The 21,834-nt window shown below is 38.4% G+C and overlaps 1 protein-coding gene and 1 pseudogene across 5 annotated transcripts in view; both read right to left on the reverse strand.

The window, feature by feature from the left end:
• PDSS2 (decaprenyl diphosphate synthase subunit 2) overlaps positions 1-21,834 on the reverse strand; it is a 251,369-nt gene that overhangs the window by 70,673 nt on the left and 158,862 nt on the right. For all 5 annotated transcript variants that reach the window (XM_054699075.1, XM_054699073.1, XM_037520173.2 and 2 more), the window contains exons 5-6: positions 6,912-7,085; positions 5,851-5,982 (exon numbers count right to left, since the gene is read on the reverse strand). In XM_054699075.1, coding sequence (XP_054555050.1) covers positions 5,851-5,982; positions 6,912-7,085 — 306 coding nt within the window. The remainder of the gene's footprint in view (positions 1-5,850; positions 5,983-6,911; positions 7,086-21,834) is intronic.
• LOC119253120 (eukaryotic translation initiation factor 3 subunit D-like) lies at positions 1,612-4,062 on the reverse strand (annotated as a pseudogene).

A 21,834-nucleotide genomic window follows, 5' to 3' on the forward strand; every position in this document is an offset into this window, starting at 1 on the left:
ATTTTGGTATAGGCTGTCCTTCTCAGGTTTGGTGCAAATTGTGTCCTCTATCTCTGAGGGTGTTCACTGAATAGAATCATTTTCTTATAGTTTTATATAACCATGTATACTACAATGTAGAAGATTAAAATAAATTCATGTAAAGAGTCTTTAATCTGGAGAATGTTGCCGCCTATATAGCAGAAATTAACTTTTTATTTGCCTCAGGTGAATATATTTTCACTTCATCAGTGATCAGGTTCAAGACTCAGACATGCAGATGTAAGAAGGGCCTGTGTGCCCAGCAGCCTGGTAGGACCCTGAGGTGGGCAATAAGCTGCCAGTCTTTTCTGAAGGATGAGGATTTAGAGATCACAGGGACCTAGGCTGGAGGGCAGGCCATCACCTGCTCACTGATATCATCTTGGCAGGGATTATTGATCTCTAGACAAGAGCTAATTGATTTACTTGAGTTACTACATAGGATCTAGGCTATTTGGAAAGGCTATCCCTAACTCAAGTTGGGGATAATTTTTGGGAATACTTTACCAATTGTTTAGGAAATCCTAGACTGCTCATCTTGTCTACATTTACAACTCAAAGCTTGCAAAGGAACTAAGAGTTAAATATGTCTCTTTTCTGTGAAGCATCTTTAAAATTCATATCCATGCTACTCTTATATGTAAGATGTATACATGAGAATAGTCAAGGGAGAATTGGTAGCTTTCATTTAACACATTTAGCTGGATCTTTTCAAGCAAAATGTAAATCTGCAATGTATTCCAATGTAACCCAATTAGAGTTATAACACCATCTGTATATATATTTTCGATTCAGCTGTCAAAAAACACACAAATATATGCCAGTAATACAATATTCAATAGTTGTGTGATATTTATTGTACTATACTTCATTAACCTTTCTATATTCTTTAAATAAAATTTTATTGATTTACCAGAGATTTACAATTCTTCCATTTTTAAATGGACCAATTTTCATCTTCCTTTTAGAATTAGTACAGATTTGAATTTGTCTTTGTCCAAGACTGGTATTTTTCTTTGATAGAGTCATAGAAATGTAAATACTGAAGTACATAAATCTTTAAATGTTTCTAGATAAAATATATATGTAGTATTTAAAAATTAAAGTAATACAGGACTTCTTTGTTCTTTTTAAACCTAAATTTCGTAATTGACCCTTTAAAAAAAAATTTATACATACAAGAACCAAGGTGTAGGCCAGAGGTGTGGGGGTAGGGGTAAGATGATTCACCAGAGACAGAGTGGGGAGTAGAACAGGCAGATCTACTGAAATACACTGCTGAGGGGAGCAGCGGGCAAAACAGGAGAGGTCTGCTGTGCCATGTGGGTTAGGTCGTGCTGCAATGGCTGTTGATAGCTTCATAGTGCTGAGACTAACTCCTTGTGACACCAGGGAGGCCCCGGATCGCTCCTTTTTTAAGGAGACTAAATAAACTTATTCTTTTTTTTTTTTAAGATTTATTTATTTATACAAGAACCGGGGTACAGGTCAGATGTGTGGGAGGGTGAGAGGATTCACCAGAGACCGAGCGGGGAACAGAACAGACAGACTGATGAAATACACTGCTGAGGAGAGGAGTGGGTGAGACAGGAGAGGTCTGCTGTCCCATGTGGGTTTCTCCCTGGCTGGCTGGGATCAAACCCGCACTGCAGAGGCTATGGACAGCTTCACAGTGCGGCTAGAGCTGCTGGGTACACAGGATGATGTGGCATGGTAATGGGACACACTGCCACACTTGAGGTATTTGGACCTGGCTGGCAAAGCACAGCAGGTCCATCAGGCCACCTTGCAGCTGTTGTTCTTCAGCTTGGTGGCAAAGACAGCCCCTTACTGAAAGTTCAGTTTCTGATGCCAGTCAATACCATTACAATAACTAGAATCCCACTCACAGAGGATTTTGATGTTGATAAAGGACACTTCTCCACTGGCTCCAGTTATGAAGCTGTCATGTTCACAATGGATACTAAGGTCAATGTTATCTCCAAGCTTCTACTGTAATAGTAGTATGCACCAGAGGTGATTTCATTCTTATCCATGTTCTCCTCTACCAACAGGTTTGGGCTGGGGAAAATGTACTTTTCCTTCCCATTCTCAAGCACTGCAGGAGAAGTTGTAGTTGTTGTAGGTTGCTTCCATGGACATGATATGGGGTGAGTTGAAAGAATTACTTTCATCTTGAGGAAGCTTGTTGGCTGACTCACCCTTTGTCAGGAGGTCAATATCAGAGTTGTCTCTCTTGTCAAACAAAAGCTCGGACCCAACATTCTGGACCATATTGTTTCAGGAATACACAGAGCCATTACTGTTCATCAGTGTGGCTAGAATTACATCAGTAGCAAACACATTTCTCTGAGTTTCTGTCAGCATTCAGATGTCATGGTTGTTGTTGGTGACAGAATGGAAGATGCTCCACAGTGGTTTCTCATGTCTCACGATAATGTAGTCAAAAGCTTTATCATAATAATCTAGGGTCCCACCACACTCCATATCCTGTGACTCTGATACTTTCAAGTAGTACAACTTCGAAAACTTAGGAAAGTCTATTTCCTGTCTCACCTCCTAGTTACTATGAGTCTCAGGGTTTCTGTGATTTTTTTGGTACCGTTTTTGCCTCACTCCAAATTATTTCTGGAATTTTTCTGTAGTTGTGAGTTCTCTTTCTTTCTACTTGTCACTCTTTGGCAAGGTCTGCAGGGTGAATTACAACATGATCCCTTGATCTGTGTCTCTGCGGACATTCTCTATTCAAACTGCATCCAGTTTTGCCATAGGCAGTCTTCTGTGTGTTATGTCCACCAATTAGAAAATAGTTTCATTCTCCTCATGGAAATAATCCACACTGAGAGTAGTACTTGTCTGAGTACTTCTTATTTTGATATGTGGCACCTGTCTAGTCTGCTGCCTTTGCTAGTCAAACCTCCTTTGCTGAATGACTGGTTGGGCACATCCTGAAGCTGCTTGGGAACTGCAAAGGGACCCCAGCCTGACAGGTTATCAATGTCACAGACTGGTATTTTCTATCACCTGCAATGGCCTTGGTTGACCAAGAGGTGGCAGACAGTCTGGACTGAAGACCTCACCATTAGCTGCTCCTCTGAGGAAACACACTTCCTCAAACACACTTTTCCCTATTTGGTTGAAATTGATATTTACATTTTTATGCTATATAAGTATTATTCTTTAAGTAATATAGAGTATGATTAATTTATGTTTTTATGTTTTTGATTATAGATAATAATGACCTCACTTTGCTCCATGTGTTTAGTGTGGCTGTATAAGAATCAGATCCCAGAATTCTTTAACACTCTTCCCACTTCCCACTGATAAGTGAAGTCTACAGTCCCTCCTCTTGATTTTGGTGGGACCATAGACCTCATTTTTCAGATTTCTGTGACTACTTTTTTTTTAATCATTTTTTAAAAAAGATTTATTTATTTATTTATACAAGCACTGGGTACAGTCAGAAGCGCGGGTGGGTGAGAGAATACACCAGAGCCAGAGCGGGGAGCAGAGCAGGCAGAAGGACTGAAGTACACTGCTGAGGGGAGCAGCGGGTGGCAGGAGAGGTCTGCACGCCATGTGGGATCCTCCTCCGGTGGCTGGGGAGCAACCGGGTATCGAACTGGCATTGCAGAAGCTGCAGGCAGCTTTGCAACCCAGCACTCAACCGCTGCGCCACCAGGGAGGTCCTTCTGTGACTACTTTTATAAGAAATCATGACATGCAAGTGATAGAGAAATGACTTCTGAGGATGGTCATAAAAGAAGATGCAGCCTCTGTCTTGTTCACTGGTACACATGTGTTTGGAGTTCTGAGCCAGCAAGTAAAAAGTCTGATTATGCTGAAGCTGTCATGCTGTGAGGAAGCCAAGTTCAGTGTAGAAGTCACATATGAACACTCAGGTTCATCAGCAGGCTGGTCTTCTAGATATCCCAGTCCAGGTACCAGGTGTAAGTGAAGGAGTATGCAGATGATTCCAATATTCAGCATCGTTAAGTAACCTCCAGACTCTGGATCTTTCCAGTTGGATGCCTCAGGCATCCCTCTGCGCACTATTCAAATTCCTGATCCACAAAGTCCTTCACACATATACACACAATGTTTATTTTAAGAGCTAAGGTTTGGGGTAATTTACTATGCAGCAGTAGTTACTGGGACACTTAGTTTTTTATGTTCCTATCATTAATTTGTCCCTAAATTTTCAATATGGTCAAGTACATCAGCGCCATCTTTTTTCTTTGAAATATTTTTCCTAGAAAGCTCAGTCATCTAGATCAAAAAATTCTGCTTTCATGTTTTTATACTTTATTATTCTGATTTCTTATTCTTGGACTCACTATCTCTATATGTATATAAATATGTATATATGTATCTCGCCTGTTCTTATCTCATGAATTTACTATCTTATCTCAATGAGGATATTGATTATAGTGCTTTTTTTTTTTTAACAGAGGCATGTTTTATTTATTTATTTGTTTGTTTGTTTTTGTTTATACAAGCACTGGGTACAGTCAGAAGCGCGGGAGGGTGAGAGAATTCACCAGAGCCAGAGCGGGGAGCAGAGCAGGCAGAAGGACCGAAGTACACTGCTGAGGGGAGCAGCGGGCGGCAGGAGAGGTCTGCGCGCCATGTGGGACCCTCCTCCGGTGGCCGGGGAGCAGCCGGGGATCGAACCGGCACCACAGAGGCCGCGGGCAGCTTCGCAACCCAGCGCTCAACCGCTGCGCCACCGGGGAGGCCCTGATTATAGTGCTTTTGAAATGTCTTTCTTTCTAGTCAGTTTGCTTTTGACTCATCCTTTCACAGTAGAGGCTTTTCCCACATGCCTAGCAGTCCTCTATTACCTATTCTACTTCAGTTGGATGGGCTGCGGCTTGTCAGCTGGTGGGCTTCATTGCAGGAGGGCTGGTCAGGGATATGGCACGTTTACTGAGGGAGTACCAAACATTCACATCTGCAGGTCTTTTCTCCCGAGTTTCAGTTTCTCCAGAAAGGGATCCTCTTTCTGGAAGATTTTAAGCTGTCTGCTAGTATCTTGGAAGTCCACAGGGAAGAGCACCAGGAAGGGAAAATACTCTCTTTCGAATGCAGATATCACCCAGGTTTTCTCAGCTTTAACTATGGCCACTACCCATCTTCAGTTGTGCCCGGCTCCCCATGTGCACAGTCTCAGGTTAATCCAGTCAGTCAGAAACCATGGAGTTAAATAAAGTCCACGAAGTTTTGGATAAAAGGACAAGAACTTTTTGATTAAAAGAAAACCAAGAAAATTCCATTTCATTTTCCTCACCTTCCTCCTACAACCTCCCCCCAAATAGGAAACTTATCTAGTTCAAAATCTTTTATCCCTCCCACTTCACCATGTTTTTTTTTCTTTGATAATGCCTCAGAATTTGAGTATTCAGGGTCCAAGTTTGTTTTAAAATAACTCAATGAGTCGACAGACGGAGCTCCTGGAATTCTGCAGCGTGTGCTAGAGTCTACAGATGGGAAATTACTGTCAGTTAAAGGGTGGTGCTATTACCATAGCCCAATTTTTGAGAGCCTTTAGAGAAAAAAAAATCATCTGAGTTAATTAACATTCACCACAGGCACTAATTTTCTGTTGCAGTATTCTAAGTACTCAGATAATACAAAAACATAGTATTGATGTCTCTAACTTTTATTAATATCTCTCTAAAATTATAAAGTAAGAATTGCACCTGTATGTGGGTATGCTCTTTATATGGCAGATCTGTAGTCTCAGATCTTCATGAATTATGAAGTCATGAATTATGTTCTAAAATCTACATAGTATTGGTCCCTAAAATACGAGTAATTTCATTTTACCTCTTTGATTTGCTTAATCCAGATATCTCTTCCAAGAAATTCCTGATGTAAGACTACAGGAGCTGAGTTTAGACTAAAAGTCATGGAGTCACTGGTCTTTTCTTTAATAAAAGGCTGGAGATCAGAATTTATCTAGAGGGAGTAATCAAAAGAATTGAATCAGTAAAATGCATGTACAGTTGTATGCTGTATCATTCAGAAAGCACTAATTAATACAGTACAAAATGAAGTTTAAGGAATGTAATTTTTAGATGCACTTCAGTAACCAAAAGAACAGTCCATGTGATAACAATAATCTTTAATATCATTTAAAATAATTTTTCCCTAACACATTCCTTTTTTTAATTTGGCAGCAGCCTTTATTTTCTTTTTAAATTCAAGATAAGGTTCTAGAAAAAGATTTAACAGATATAATTGCTTAATAAACTAATCCATGATTTAATAAATATGTAAAAAAATCATCTGGAGATATATATATGTGCATATATTTCCCTTGCTCTTATGAGCTATTTAACATCTAAGATACATGTGCATATATATATATATTTTTTTTTTTTTAAAAATTACATATACATAGAAGCAAAAAATATACTTTCAGGACATTTTATATTGCATTGTGTGCATTCAAAAGAATCAGTTATTAGAATTAAAGCTTTCAATTTTAATCAGTATATTTGTAAATGTCATTAATTTCCCACAATTTGTTTTACATGAGGAACTAAGAGAACTGTAACAAAAATGAAAATATCCTTCCATTTTGTGAAGCGCCGTATTACATGCTATTCAATAACTTGCAAAGTTTTTTCAAGGGCCTTTTCAGGTGGTAAGAAAAGACAAACATCACAAATATAGTTTAAGTAAGCTGTAACTTTCTATCAAAATGACATGTACTAACCAATCATACTGTTTATATTACATAACAATTAACATCTATGACAGATTTTAAGCACACAATGAACATTTTTTTAAGATATAAAAGCAGCTTATTAAATGGCAAAAGGTTTCTTGTGTATCACTTTAGTTATTTAAGTACTGGAAAAAGAGAAAAGATATGCAAATACCTTATGACTCAAGGCCATGTGCTTCCCATACTGAAATGCCATATCCTGAACCTCAGCATCATGCTTTGCTAATTCCATTGCAGCTTGGCAGCTCTTTGCTAATAAGGCACCATGGGAGAGAAAAGTCTGCTCCTTCCAAGTCGATATTCCAATATCATCTGTGATATAATCATCCTAAAAAATGTAACAAAAGCCAAGATAAAAAAAGGCTTTAGGAGAAATTTAATTGTTTTTATTTTTGAAGAGTAAAAAGTTAAGAGATGAACTACTCAGGGCCTCCCTGGTGGTGCAAGGGGTTGAGATGCAACCTATGAAGCTAACTGCAGCCACAGTGGCATGAGTTTGATCTCCCAGCCTGCCAGGGGGCAACCCACATGGCGCAGCAGACCTCTCCTGTCGCACCCGCTGCTCCCCTCAGCAGTATATTTCAGTCAGTCTGCCTGTTCTGTTCCCCACTCTGTCTCTGGTGAATTCTCTCAACCCCTGCATCTCTGGCCTGTACCCCAGCTCTTGTATGCATAAATAAATAAATCTTTAAAAAAGAGAGAGATGAACTATTCAAAAATACTTATGTTATTGCCACAAGACAAAACTAAAAGCTCTACCTAAAGAACTGAGCACAGGGACTGCCTTTTTAGGATAATGGGGGGAAAAAATGAAAGACATGCTCAAGCAAAATTTATTTTGAGGTAGGGAATTTCTATTAAAATATATTCAGTTCTTGGGGCCTCCCCGGTGGCGCAGCAGTTGAGCACTGGGTTGCGAAGCTGCCCGCAGCCTCTGCACACCGGATCGATCCCCGGCAGCCGTGTGAGGGTCCCATATGGCGCGCAGACCTCTCCTGCCGCCCACTGCTCCCCTTAGCAGTGTATTTCATCACTCTGCCTGTTCTGCTCTCTGCTCTGGTGAATTCTCTCACCCTCCCGCACTTCTGACTGTACCCAGTCTTGTATGTATAAACAAACAAACAAACAAATTAATTAATTAATTAAAAAATATATTCAGTTCTTGGAGAGAGCTAGTATTTCAAAACACAAGAATCCTATTGTTTTTAACTTAGGTGAAAATGTTAAGAGCATACTGAAGGCATTGAATTTTTTATTTTTTTAAAATAAACAGTTAAACAGAAACATCACAGAGAAGATAAACTTATAATGGAGTATGATAAGATCACATTATTTATCAGTGTTTATTCCCACTGGAAGAAACAGGTGGTAAGAGAAGCTATAACTGTAGTTTATTTAACCTCACCTTTTTAAGTTATGAAAATCAATGTGGTGTCTTTATGTTATACATACCATCTATTGTCTGTGGGTGATGGCTAATATATTAGTGACCTGTGATGCTTAATGTATTAGTGACATATGTAATTTTAAATGTGCTTAGTAACTATATTAAAAAAGTAAAAAGAAACAGGTGAAATTAATCTTGACACAATTTATCTGTCCCAATAGATCCATAATATTATTTCAGCATATATTCAATACAAAATTACTAATGAGTTATTTAATGTTTTCAATACCAAGTTTTCAAAGTCAGTGTATTTTATATTTACAGCACATTTACTGGCCACATTTCAAGTACTCAATAGGTTCAAGGAGCAGCAGGTACAGGGAGTGACTGGCCTACTGGAAATTTTGCTTGAGGCAGTGAGTTCTCTGAGGACAAGAATGAAGCAAATATATAAGACAATGTTCAATTAACGGTATTTCTTTGAAATCTCCAACTAGAGTCTTTCCAGTAGGTTTAATTAACCCAAACACTTTACATCCTGTACCTATACTGTAATCCTTCTTCTACTATTATTTGCGGTCAAAATAAAAAATAATAAGAAAACTTAAACAGGGCCCATTAAAAGGCTGGCTCAATTTCAGTTCCACCTCTTTAACCATGCTGACAGGACTTTTCAGCCCACTGGTCAGATAAAATTAGCAGCTTAACTTTATTAAGCTTTTAAACAAAAAGAGAGTTCCATTTGTGGTAATATTTGCAAATAAGCGATGGAATTGTGTAATGATCAAAAAAGTCACACAGCAAAAAACAGTGCATAACGCTTTATGAAACATTAGGTTTAAACAATAACATTAACTTTATAAAGCTGAGAATGCATTTTTAAATGTGCAAAGTCACAATATTCTATTAATGAAATATAGACAAAAATCATATTCTCTTCATTTATACTAAAGAGGCACTTAACAAAAATCAACTATTCTTGAGGGGTAAAACAAGAACAGATGTGTAATTCTTTAATAGGACAGGTGTGCTCACCAAAAGTTAGCAAATACTTTATGGGAAATACGTGAGCCTTCCTTTCTAGATTTATTCTAAAATCTAGAATAAGACAGAGATGCACACAACACCATTGCTATTTAATGTGATGGAAGACTGGAGAGAAAGACAAAGGTAAATGACTATTTGATAATAATATAATGAACAGACTCCACTAAGAAAACACTACAAACAAGAAAATGACTATAATAGCTATATTAACCAGAGCTTTCATACATAAGAACTAATCAGAAAATACACATAGGGCCTTTTCTCCCATTATAACTATGAGAAGAAAGATTTAAAAACTGGGGATAAACTTAGAAATGTACAAATATGTGAAATATATCTCAATATACCATCTTACACCAGTGAAAATGGCACATATTAAAAAAACTAGCAACAACAAATGTTGGCGAGGGTGTGGAGAAAAAGGAACTCTTCTGCACTGTTGGTGGGAGTGCAAACTGGTCCAACCACTATGGAGAGCTGTGTGGAGATTTCTCGACCTACTAAACATAGAGCTTCCATATGATCCAGCAATTCCACTTCTAGGTATTTACCCAAAGGACACAGAAACATCAATTCCAAAGAATACCTGCACCCCTATGTTTATAGCAGCACTATTTACAATAGCTAAGCTTTGGAAACAGCCCAAATGCCCAAAAATAGATGACTGGATCAAGAAGATGTGGTACATATATACCATGGAATATTACTCAGCATTCAAAAAAGATAAACACATGTAATATGCAGCAACATGGATGGCGCTGGAAGGGATCATGCTCAGCGAAATAAGCCAGAAAGAAAAAGAAAAATACCGGATGGTCTCACTCATAGCAGGAATCTAGAAAACTTAAATAAGGGACCAGGAAAATGAATAACTATAAGAAAGTGAAAATCAAAATCAACAAAAAACTATGAACTAGAGACAATTTTGGGGGGGTGGGTGCCGGGAGGGGAGGGATTGGGGTCAGAATGAGGGGGTTGCAATTGTATGGGGAATATTAAAATAAAATTTATTATTTAAAAAAAAAGAAATACATCTCAATAAAGTTGTTAAAAAATAAAAAGGTAATGAGTATATTTTACATTTCTAATTCTCAAAGGTTTAAATATAAAATGCTTAAAAAACATTTAAAAAATATACATGATTCACAAAATCAACTTTTTTATGGTTAGTAAACCATTCTTATTTATTCATACAACATATATTTATTTAGATTCTATTGTGGGTCAGGTTCTCCATGAAGCGATATGAAGATGAATAAACAGCCTGTCTCCTAGAGAAGTTACAATTTAGAGATGGCATATATATGTATATATGTATATGTATGCATGTGCATGTGCATGTGTGTATATATATGTATGTGTGTAAACAGAGGTAAATCAAGTTCTACTTCATAATAATTACTATGGGATCTCTCTCTACTATTATCAATAAGATTCAGTTTTGTTCATTATATTTTCCTTATTATTAAGACATTTTATTATTTATCATTGCTACATTTAAAATTATGCAGGTAATACACATATACTGGAAAAAAAAAAACACACCCTAGAAAGTTCAGATAACCAAGAAACAATTAGTTTAGAAGCCCCTGAAATCTAGCAGTTAACCAGGCCAAACCAATAATCAGAAAATTTATTCTTTGAACATTAAGTTATTACCTATTGTGAACCTCATTACAAATTAAATTAAATTTCTCTATTCCTTTCCATCAGCTTGCTATGTTTTGCTACAAAGGAATAAGAGCATACTTTATTCCAAAGGAAAAGTAAATGTACAATTATAAAGAACTAAGAAACTGATTTGACAACCACATCCCAATTGGTATCTTCAGAAGTCAATACATAGAATTAGTGTGATGTAAATGAATGTAGTCAGAGAAAATGAGATTTAGATACACTTACAGCATCAATTTACACACATGCAGCTTTTACTGTAGGCTTATTACATATAAAAGAAAGATACATTCAGTGAATATTTACTTTTGATGGAATTTCCTTTTTTTTCAGCAAAGTAATATATGCCAGCACGCCTATCAAATGACTCTCAGACAGAGTATATTAATTTAAAAAACATAGGCCTCTTATTCATAGTCACATGAACTTTTTGACTGGCTCAAGTAACACAGGAAAAAATGCTATAGCTTGCAAGATGATGTTTGCCTGAGACAGTGGCACTCATGGATAGGTCAGATATAATATGCTGTTCTGTTAGTGAGTTGTCTGGGGACATGGACTTTGAATGGCTCTCTTAACGGTAGTAACACATGTGTACATATCTATTCACATGAAACCAAAGTGTATTTGTGAAGTAGTTGGTCAGGATCTCTCCAGGGCTACAGAACAAAAGCAAACTAACTGATTCAGGAAGTTGTCAAAGTCCCAATAAGAACTTACCAAGCAAGACAAACTTCACATCATCGGAAAAGAAGGGTGTGGGAAAAGAAGGAACTGGTTACCTGTTGAGCTAAAAGTACTTTTAAAAAGCATGCCATTATTTCCTGCTTTCCTGCTTCTAACTTTAGATTCCTATTCTGAGCTATCTTTATAAATGCAGCATAAATTTAGGTTTGATCAGAGACCAGAGCTCTCTAATGCTGCATTTCACCATTGTAAATGTTTGCCTATAATTGCCCTTTTCAGTTATTTTAAGAGGCTAAACAAGAGCCAAAACAGTTTACCAGCCTTTTTTTTTTTAAAGTCAAGTTCAACAATTTTTTTTTTTGATTTATTTATTTATTTATTTATACAAGCACTGGGTACAGTCAGAAGCGCCAGAGGGTGAGAGAATTCACCAGAGTCAGAGTGGAGAGCAGAGCAAGCAGACTGACGAAGTACACTGCTGAGGGGAGCAGCGGGCGGCAGGAGAGATCTGTGCGCCATGTGGGACCCTCCTCCGGTGGCCGGGGAGCAGCCGGGGATCGAAACGGTGCTGCTGAGGCTGCGGGCAGCTTTGCAACCCAGCGCTCAACCGCTGCGCCACCGGGGAGGCCCAAGTTCAACAATTTTTCAATAGAGACTCTAAAGTTAGGACAAGAAGGAAGCAAAGAGTACAATGGAATCTAGTATCTCTTGGGAACTAACTATGTGAAGTTCATTTTTATATCTTTCACATTCATTATTGTATCAGCTCTCAAACACTTTAATTGTCATTCCCATTTAATTGGTATAAAGCTTTAAAGACTATTTTTTTAAAGATTTATTTATTTATGCATACAAGAGCTGGGGTACAGGCTAGAGATGCAGGGGGTGAGAGGATCCACCAGAGACAGAGTTGGGAACAGAACAGGCAGACTGAAATACGGGCGAGACAGGAGAGGTCTGCTGCGCCACGTGGGTCACCTCTCTGGCAGGGAATTGAACTCATGCTGCAGTGGCTGCGGATAGCTTCATAATGCGGCATCTTAACACTTTGTGCCACCAGGGAGGTCCCCTAAAGACTGTATTTTGACCAGGCATTCACTATGGGTCTCAGAAGTATAGCAACTATTTTGCTTATTATATAATAACATACATGCATAATACTTCATAGTTTTAAACATAGGTTGTATTTAAGAGTATATGACACATTCCATTGATGTATCAGAAAAACATTGGAGATAAGTAAGTCTTAATAATATTCATTAAAGAGATCTAAGAGTCCAAAGCAAACAAGTAACAAAATTAGAGATAGTAGGTATAAGAATTTTTTCAAAAATCCTGTGGGAGGGGAAAAAACACTATCTGATAGGATGAAATACTTTGCTTTGATTTAAAATACAGTCACATGGGAGAAAGTAAAATAGGTTTCCAGAAGAAGCTGTACATGGAAGAGAAATTGATAAGATTTGACAAATGTGTAAAGTCTGTCTGAAAAAATGCCTCTATACAGTAAGTAAAACTACTAAAAGTTTACTCATAAATTAGAGAAAAGGGCTTCTAGGATATCAAAAAAAAATCAGGAATTCTTTGCTGTAGGGCCAGTCATCCCCTTTCTGCTCTTCTCACTAGAAAGTTCTTGCTGAGATATATGGCAATGACCACGCTGAAGGAGGGTCAGGGTGAGAAGGGATGAATGCTATAGAGAACCAATCCTTCAGCAGTAGGTATCCTTGGGGTGGGGGAAGCTCTGACCAGCTAGAGGGCAGCAGAGAGTCTTCATAAGGGTTGCACAAAAGGGGCAGCAGGGAATACTGAAATCTTTGAGAGAAACACATTGGACAGCACTGAGTGGAAACTTGGCTTTCCTTGAAATGCAGTGTATGCTGGTACTTGACAAACCATATAAATGTGCAGGAGATGCAGTTTAACGGAGTTATGTATTTGCTTATTATATGCCAGGCATGGTTGATTTAAGAACTAGATGTTGCCCAGAGACAGTTAGGATTGGAGTGGCAAGAGCTAGAAGATCCCCTGAGGGGTGAAATGCTACATACTAGCTGCGGAGGATGAGGTAAAGTGGTGGCCAGTGGGGACTGAGAGGCAAGAACAATATGAACTGCTCAAAAAAGTGAAAGGCGATAACTCCCGAGTGTGGAATGACAGTCGCCCACCCAGAAACCACCCACTACTCTCTTCTTACTAACAAACCCTAATTTTGTCTAGGTATTCATGCTCTTGCCACTGACTAATTTAGGAATGGGTATATGGCCCAATTATAGGCAATGAGACATGAGGGAAATCCACCAGAAAGCACCTAGGAAAAAGACCCGGGTAGAAATGGAAAATGTTTCTTCTGGATGTTGCTCTGTTTTGGTGAGAACATCATCCAGGACAATTATGGTCAAATTGCCACTGGCTTAGTAGTAAATAGGCCACTAGGAATCAGAGAAGAGAGACAGGGAAAACCTTTATATCATGTAGTTGCCATCTTAACTGTCCGTGATGCCTGACTACTTCTGCAAATTGGGCTAGAAAAAAATGTTACCTTACTTTTATATCAATTTAATTGGATTTTCTGTGTGTTTTTTTTTTTTTGCAATTGGAAGCATTCCTTAAAATGAAAAATATTTACAGTATATGAAGACTGTACGTGGCAACATTAATGATCCATTAAAATATTTAGGAAGAATTTACTTAGCATGGTGTATTAGATATCTATCACTGCATAACATATTACCCCGAAACTTAACATCTTAAACACAACAAACATTGTTATCCATAGTTTTTAGAAGTCAGGAATACAGGAATGACTAGGCCAGCGGGGTCTGACTGAGGGTTTCTCATGAGGTTGAAGTCAAGTTGCTAGCTGGGGCTATCGTCACTTAAGGGGCTGGAGAATCTGCTCCCAAACTCATTTGGGTGACTGTCCACAGCAGGTATTATTAGTTCCTTGCCACATGGCCACTCCATAGGGCTGTGCACATGACATGGCTGCTGGCTTCCCCCAGAGCAACTGCTCTAATAGAGTGAGAGAGAAAGAGCACACCCAAGAGGAAGCTTCACAATCTAACTAATCTTGGAAGTGACACTATTACTTCCACTGTATGCACACAGACCAACCTAGTCCAATATGGGAAGTGATTACACAAAGAATACTACCAGATGGGGCTCACAGGTGCCATCTTGGAGGCTGGTAACCACAGACAACATTAATGATTAGAACTACTGGGCTAATAGGTCTAAATATTTAAAAGTCTCTTAAAATACTCTGCCAAGTTGTTTTATAGAGAGGTTCTTCTGATGTGTAAACTGACCAGCCAAGTTTGAGGTTGTCTTGCAACTGTGTAGGATTACTGCATTGTGAATTCAACAGGTAAAAAGTGACATCTCATTTAAATATGGGAAATTGATTAGACAATTGTATTTCCTCCATTTATTTATTTGTTAAAAAATTTACTGAGTATCTTCTATGTACAAGACTTTGTCCTGGTGCTCGTGCCAGTGAACCATTTCAGTGAGTCCTTGTACTCCCAGTTCTTAAAAGTCTAGCAGGGAAGCCAGAGAAGCAGATAGCCACACAAATCAATACATAACTACAGACCAAGATACTTCCAATGGCGGGAATGAAAATACTTCTATGGCAGCATATAACAAAAGCAACTGGCTGAGACTGGGACTTTTGGGGATGGCGTCCAGGAGGAAATAACACTCAAGCTGACATAGAAAGAATGGAAAGGGGGCAAGTAGTAAAGAAGATGAAGTAGTATGTTCTAGGCTGCAAGGACTGCATATACAATGGAGAATGATATCTCTGCGAAATCAGAGAAAGCAACTGGGGCTAATGTGTAGATAGCAAGAGCGAGAATGGTACCAGGTGAGATCAGATGGACGGATTGGGGTGAAATCTATGCATGGCCTTTGAATCACCTTCAAGATTTTGTTTTTTATCTCAAGAGTGATGGGATGTCACTGGGGGTAGAAATGGAGGCAAAACACATCTGATTAGTACTTTAAGATCCCTGGTAGTATGGAGAAAAAAGAGGAAGTTTGTATACAGGGAGGGAAAGGAGTAGGTTACTACAGTAGCTCAGGCACAAGATAATATTATGGATGGTGCAAAAGGGACAGCCAGGTTCTAACACCAAGGTGAGTAGGCCTGTTATAAAAGCCAAGCGGCAGAGCCTGTGCCATTGATGGTGGGGCTTAAGGGGATAAACAAGGTACTGCTCTCAATTGCTATTACGATTGAATGTATATGTCCATATAAAACCCACTTTGTTGAAGCCCTACCCTCCCAGTGTGGCTGTATTTTGAGGAAGGGGGTGATTAAGTTTATATGAGGTCATGAGGGTGGGGCCCTTATTTGATAGGATTAGTGTTCTTTTTTTTTAAAAACAATCCATGACCTTTTTTAAAAATTAATTAATTTATTTATTTTTTAAGATTTATTTATTTATTATTTAACAAGCAGTGGATACAGTCAGAGGCGCGGGAGGGTGAGAGAATTCACCAGAGCCAGAGCAGGCAGACTGACGAAACACACTGCTGAGGGGAGCAGCAGGCGACAGGAGAGGTCTGAGCGCCACATGGGACCCTCACCCAGCAGCCAGGGATCGAATCGGTGCTGCAGAGGCTGCGGGCAGCTTCGTAACCCAGCACTCAACCGCTGCGCCACCGGGGAGGCCCAGGATTACTGTTCTTATATTAGAGAGACTCCATAGAGCTTGCTCAGTTCTCTTCCTGCCATGTGAGGGCACAGTGAGAAACCAAAAATAAAGCTCCCACCAGAAACTGCATTGGCCAGAACCTGTACTCTGGAATTCTAACCTCCAGAAATTTGAGAAAATAAATTTTTATTGTTTAAGCCCTCAAGTCCATGGTAATTTGTTATTGTAGCCCAAGCTGATTAATATCTCTATAAATCTTGGGTTTCAATTAGTGGCTTTTGAAAGCACATTTATACCACCTTTCTACAATATTTTATATAAAGTGAGAGAGCCAAGGGTGTAAGCCTGGTGAGGGGTATAAATATTCAAGAGGACCCTTAAGTTTTTAACCTGAGTATCTGGATATATGGTGATGCTCTGTGAAGACAGAGAAATGGAGTGGTTTAGAGGGAAAGATCATATATCTGGACTTATATTAACTGAGTCTGGGATGCCCAAGAGACCTCCAAGTGGAAATATTGAGTAAATACTTAAATACTTAGCTCTTGAGCTCAGAGGTGATCTGAGATGGAGATATAAATTGGAACTCACTGCATACAGACAGATGGTAATTGAAGGCTTGGGCTTCATTTTCTGAATGTCTATTCTTGTACTATGATCAGAATGGTAGTCTATTAAACAATTTACATGTTTAACAGTAACGTTTCATCTCTCAGGCAAATAAATTGCCTTTTAGGATGGTTTGCTGTGATAGCTGTCAGTAAGTGACCTAGAGTACCTCTACATGGTGTACAAATCCAATTTAAACATTTAACAAACAAAAACATTCACCAACCAGACCCACTCTAAACTTGAGGGTCTATATAATCAAAACAGTCATTATATATGTTAAGCTTTTTCAGTCATCAAAAAATAGCTTTTCTGCCTTCCCAATATTAGTGTCAACCTTCCTTTTACCACCTTTGCATAGCTAAAAAAATACTCCTATATTTAGCTTCTAACACTTTTATTTTACAATAAAGGTGCTTGCATTTTCCTTTAAATAAAAACATTTTACATATTAAAAAATATATACAGTACTAGTTCTTAAATGTGGTGGCAGGCACCAAAATATTTTATTATTATTTAAACTGCTTTTATCTGTCATACATATTCTTCTGTGCTTGATATATTTCATAATAAAAAATCTTAAACCACACTGAATAACCTTTAAATCTGAATAAATGCAACATTTTTATTTACAATGAGTGATTTAAGACTGGCTCTACTTTATGAAAAAAGGATGTTAGTAAAATTATAGGTATTTATTGTCACAACTACCAACATCTTCAAAGTCTTGGCTACATAAGTAATGTAAGCTTGAACAGATGCCCAGCAAACAATAAAGCACGGTATGGCATGTTTTATTAGCTCGTTAATACATGCCTTGGGTACAATGTGAGGGACAAGTTGTAAGAAAATGTACCAATGAAATATACTCCAGAGTATCTTAATACTTTTACACAGTACTTACTGTTTCACTTTTAAACCTCTTAAAATATACATTATTTAAATATAGTTTTTACTTGTATATATACTTGGGGTATTTTTAACTGCAAAGAAAGGAAAATAAAGTTTTTCTATTTTTAATTTATTAATGACAATTTTCAATATGAACTTTCTTCCATTTTGATAACTCATTGATTCTCTCTAGTCAACCTTTCCTACCCTCTTTCATCTCTTTTTATGGCAACAGGTTGCATGACGATGTCTACATATAAAATAGTATAGTCCTTGCTGGCTGCCTGAGGATTGACTATCATCATAAACAACACAGTAAGTATTCCAACCAGCAAGTTCATGACCAACTGGCTACTTCAATGGAAACAAATGGTCACTGAGGTTCTAGAAAGGAAATAGTACCCAAGATAGGAATTTGGGGAAAACTGCTAATATGTGTAAGACCACACTGGATGCCATGTTTGTATTTGGAATCAAAACCCAGTTTGGGGGCCTCCCCAGTGGCACAGCGGTTGAGCGCTGGGTTGCAAAGCTGCCCGCAGCCTCTGCAGCGCCGGTTCGATCCCCAGCTGCTCCCCGGCCACCAGAGGAGGGTCCCACATGGCGCGCAGACCTCTCCTGTCGCCCGCTGCTCCCCTCAGCAGTGTACTTCGGTCCTTCTGCCTGCTCTGCTCCCCGCTCTGGCTCTGGTGAATTCTCTCACCCTCCCGCGCTTCTGACTGTACCCAGTGCATGTATAAACAAAAACAAACAAACAAGCAAACAAATAAATAAAGAAAAACATGCCTCTATTAATAAATAAATAAATAAATAAATAAATAAATTAATTAAAAAAATAAATAAAATAAACAAAACCCAGTTTGGTGGTAGCAAGACAAGTGGTTTCGTGATTCATGAACCAGTCTTGCATGACATGGTTTGTATGAGAAGAAAAGACCTCAAGAAAGCATTAAAAGGAATATAAGAAGAGAATAAATACATTTAGGGGGATCGCTAAGGTCACTGTTAGTGCTAGCCAAAAGAAGGCTCAATCTCTACCAGAATTTTATCTGTGGTAATTGTGCAGATGTTTCATGAGGATTAATAAACCTTAAGAAAAGCACAAAAACATCACTATTTGTACTTCATTAAACTCCTAACATGACTCTCCTGAAATCCTAAGTACCAACCCTCTGCTCTTTTCAGTCTGGGGAGGATTGGCATTCCAGCTAGTTTGTGATTCGTTGCCCTGGAAGGCAGGTCTTGAGTCCTCAAACTTGAAGACTCTAGTCAATTCCTCAAATCAGAACCCTAAAGGCAGGTTTGGTGTAGACTTCCAGGTCCCGACAGGTTCTGTGACTCCATCTGACTCCAGTTCACTGTTGGAAAAGCTACCCCCAAACTCAATGGCTTCAAAAAATAATCATTTATTATTCTCATGTTGTCTGCTAATCAGCTGGGATTCAGTTAATCTAGACTGGAGGCTCTGCTTCCCATTACATGTCCCTTGGTTGGCTGGAGATGCTGTTCTTCTTGGACCAACAGTCTAACTAGGGCATGTTTGTCGCATGGAGATGACAGAGGTCCAAGAGAGCCTCCTATTGGCTAAAGAAAGTCAAATGGCTGGGCCCATAGTTAGGGGGTATAGAAGTACAATCTGCCGATAATGGGAAAAGATCACAGCTGCATGGCAAATGACGTGATTGTGCTGCATAGTAAATTACCCAGACTTAGTGACTTAAAGTAACAACAGACATTTATTATGTCTTATAATTCCTGTGGGTCAGAAATTCAGCAACGCCTCAATTGGGCAGTTCTAGCTTAGGGTCTTTCATGGAAGATTAAAGAGGCTATGTTCTGAAGACAAGGAGACTGGTATGGGTACAATTCTCTACATTTCTAATTGTCTGTTAGTTTTTAAAATATATTTTTGCACAAAGCAATAAATTTTATGGGAAAATGCTGTTTGAAGGTATGGTGCTTAACACCAAAGTAAAAGACTGTGATATGTGAAGAACTGGTTAAAAGACAGTGAACGTTGACTCAATTCCACAAAATACTCAATAAAAGAGTAAGAAAACATGAGACAGAAACTGTAAATCACTTAACAAGATGAGAGACAGGATACCTGCTGAACTCCTGGGTCCTTGCCCTACACTTGTTTCCACTGCCAGCAATCTTGTTTGTTGCTTCACACCTGTGTTATTTCCACACTCTTCCACTGGTCTCTTTGCTTTTAATTTCTTTGGCTTTCAATTAATAATATTCATAGCTTCTATAATAATCTTTATCAGAGATCTTCACATTGCATATAATTCTATGGTGATTTCCTCTTGCTTACTATTTTAAATCCAACCTCTCCAATATAAAAGCCTACCAACTGGTAGATCTATACCAACTGGTTCATTTATCCCCTTTTAAATGATCACCCTTCTCTATCAAGGACCCTTTGTTCCAGGTCTGACTACAACTTTGTCTCCATCTCAGCTCTGAATATATATGTACCTGATCTGTCTAGCACAGCTGCTAATACATAATAGGAGTTCAGTAACATTTGTTGAATAAGCAGGCCTACAGGAATAACTAAGTAATCCTAAAACAGTTATAAATTTCTGTTCTTAGTTTTAGTTGAATTTGTGTCCAAAGCACCTTCATACTTGCATCACAAATATTTCCATAATACATGTCCCTGTCTGTTTTTGTGAATTTACTTCCTTCCAACCATTTTTCTATTCATCCACCACATCCCATCTGGGCAAACTTTCTTTATATTCCTTGCATACATTAAGCTGGTTGCTTCCTCAGGCCTTTGAGTAGCTTCCTCTTCCTAAAAGCCTTTTCCCTGTTTTTGTTTTCATAAAGCTAGCTGTTTTTTGTCATCAGGATCTCAGTTTTACAAGTTATTTTCTCAGAAAGGACCTCCATGAACATCTATGAACTTCCTTGATCATTTACTGTCACTTTTTTCCTATTTAGTTCTTTGTTGTGCAATATTACTATCAGTTATTTTTCCCATTCATCTATTTATATATCTAATTATTTATATTGGCCTTTCCAATATAAACTCCAGGAGATGTAAACTCCAGGAGAGCAAAAATGTCTTGTTCACTTAGTAGTGTATCACTAGTGTCTGCTACATGGCAGTAAAAGAAATGTTAAATGAATGAATGAACTAACAGAGCTGACTTCCTAACCAAAGCTCAAAGTCAATTTCCTGAAACAAACCTCATCAATTTCTCTTAATTTCCTCCATAAGATTCAACTTAATGGGCCTCCCCAGTGGCGCAGCGGTTGAGCACTGGGTTGCGAAGCTGCCCGTGGCCTCTGCGGCGCCGGTTTGATCCCCGGCTGCTCCCCGGCCACCGGAGGAGGGTCCCACATGGCGCGCAGACCTCTCCTGCCGCCCGCTGCTCCCCTCAGCAGTGTACTTTGGTCCTTCTGCCTGCTCTGCTCCCTGCTCTGGCTCTGGTGAATTCTCTCACCCTCCCGCGCTTCTGACTGTACCCAGTGCATGTATAAACAAAAAACAAAACAAAACAAATAAATAAATAAATAAATTAAACATGCCTCTATAAAAAAAAAGATTCAACTTAAAAGGATGACCAAGAAGCCTCATTTGGTCAAGGAGCTAGAAGAAAATAGAAATATAGAAGATGTAAATTGGTGAATCTGAAAGCACACCAATAGAAATTATCCAAATGAAATGCAAAGAGAAAAATACAGAAAGAAGTGAAAACAGCATCAGAGGTTTCTGATGCTTTAAGCAGCTTATTCCATATGTAATTGGAGTCCCTTTGAGAGAGGAAAAAAAAAGCAAGAAATATTTGAAGAAATAATGACCAAATTTTCCTGAATTTCATAAAAACAATAAACAGATCTAAGAAGTTCAATGGACCCCCCAAGTGCAAGAAAGAGTAAAAGAAAAAAAAAAAATACCAAAGCACATCATAATGAAATTGTTCAAAATCATTGAACAAAAGGTAAAAGAATACAAAAAAAAAAAAAAAGCCAGAGAAATTTAGAAACGTATGCACAGGGGGGGGCGGAGCAACATGGCAGCGAGGAGACGCTGCGAGTAAGATCTCCCATTAAAAAAAGTGAATAGGGAGGAAAAGCGGCAGGTCCCAGTGAGAACTGGG

The sequence above is a fragment of the Talpa occidentalis genome, unplaced genomic scaffold (assembly GCF_014898055.3).
Source record: "Talpa occidentalis isolate TD23 unplaced genomic scaffold, MPIMG_talOcc4v2.1 talOcc4.2, whole genome shotgun sequence".
Taxonomy (NCBI): Eukaryota; Metazoa; Chordata; class Mammalia; order Eulipotyphla; family Talpidae; genus Talpa; species Talpa occidentalis.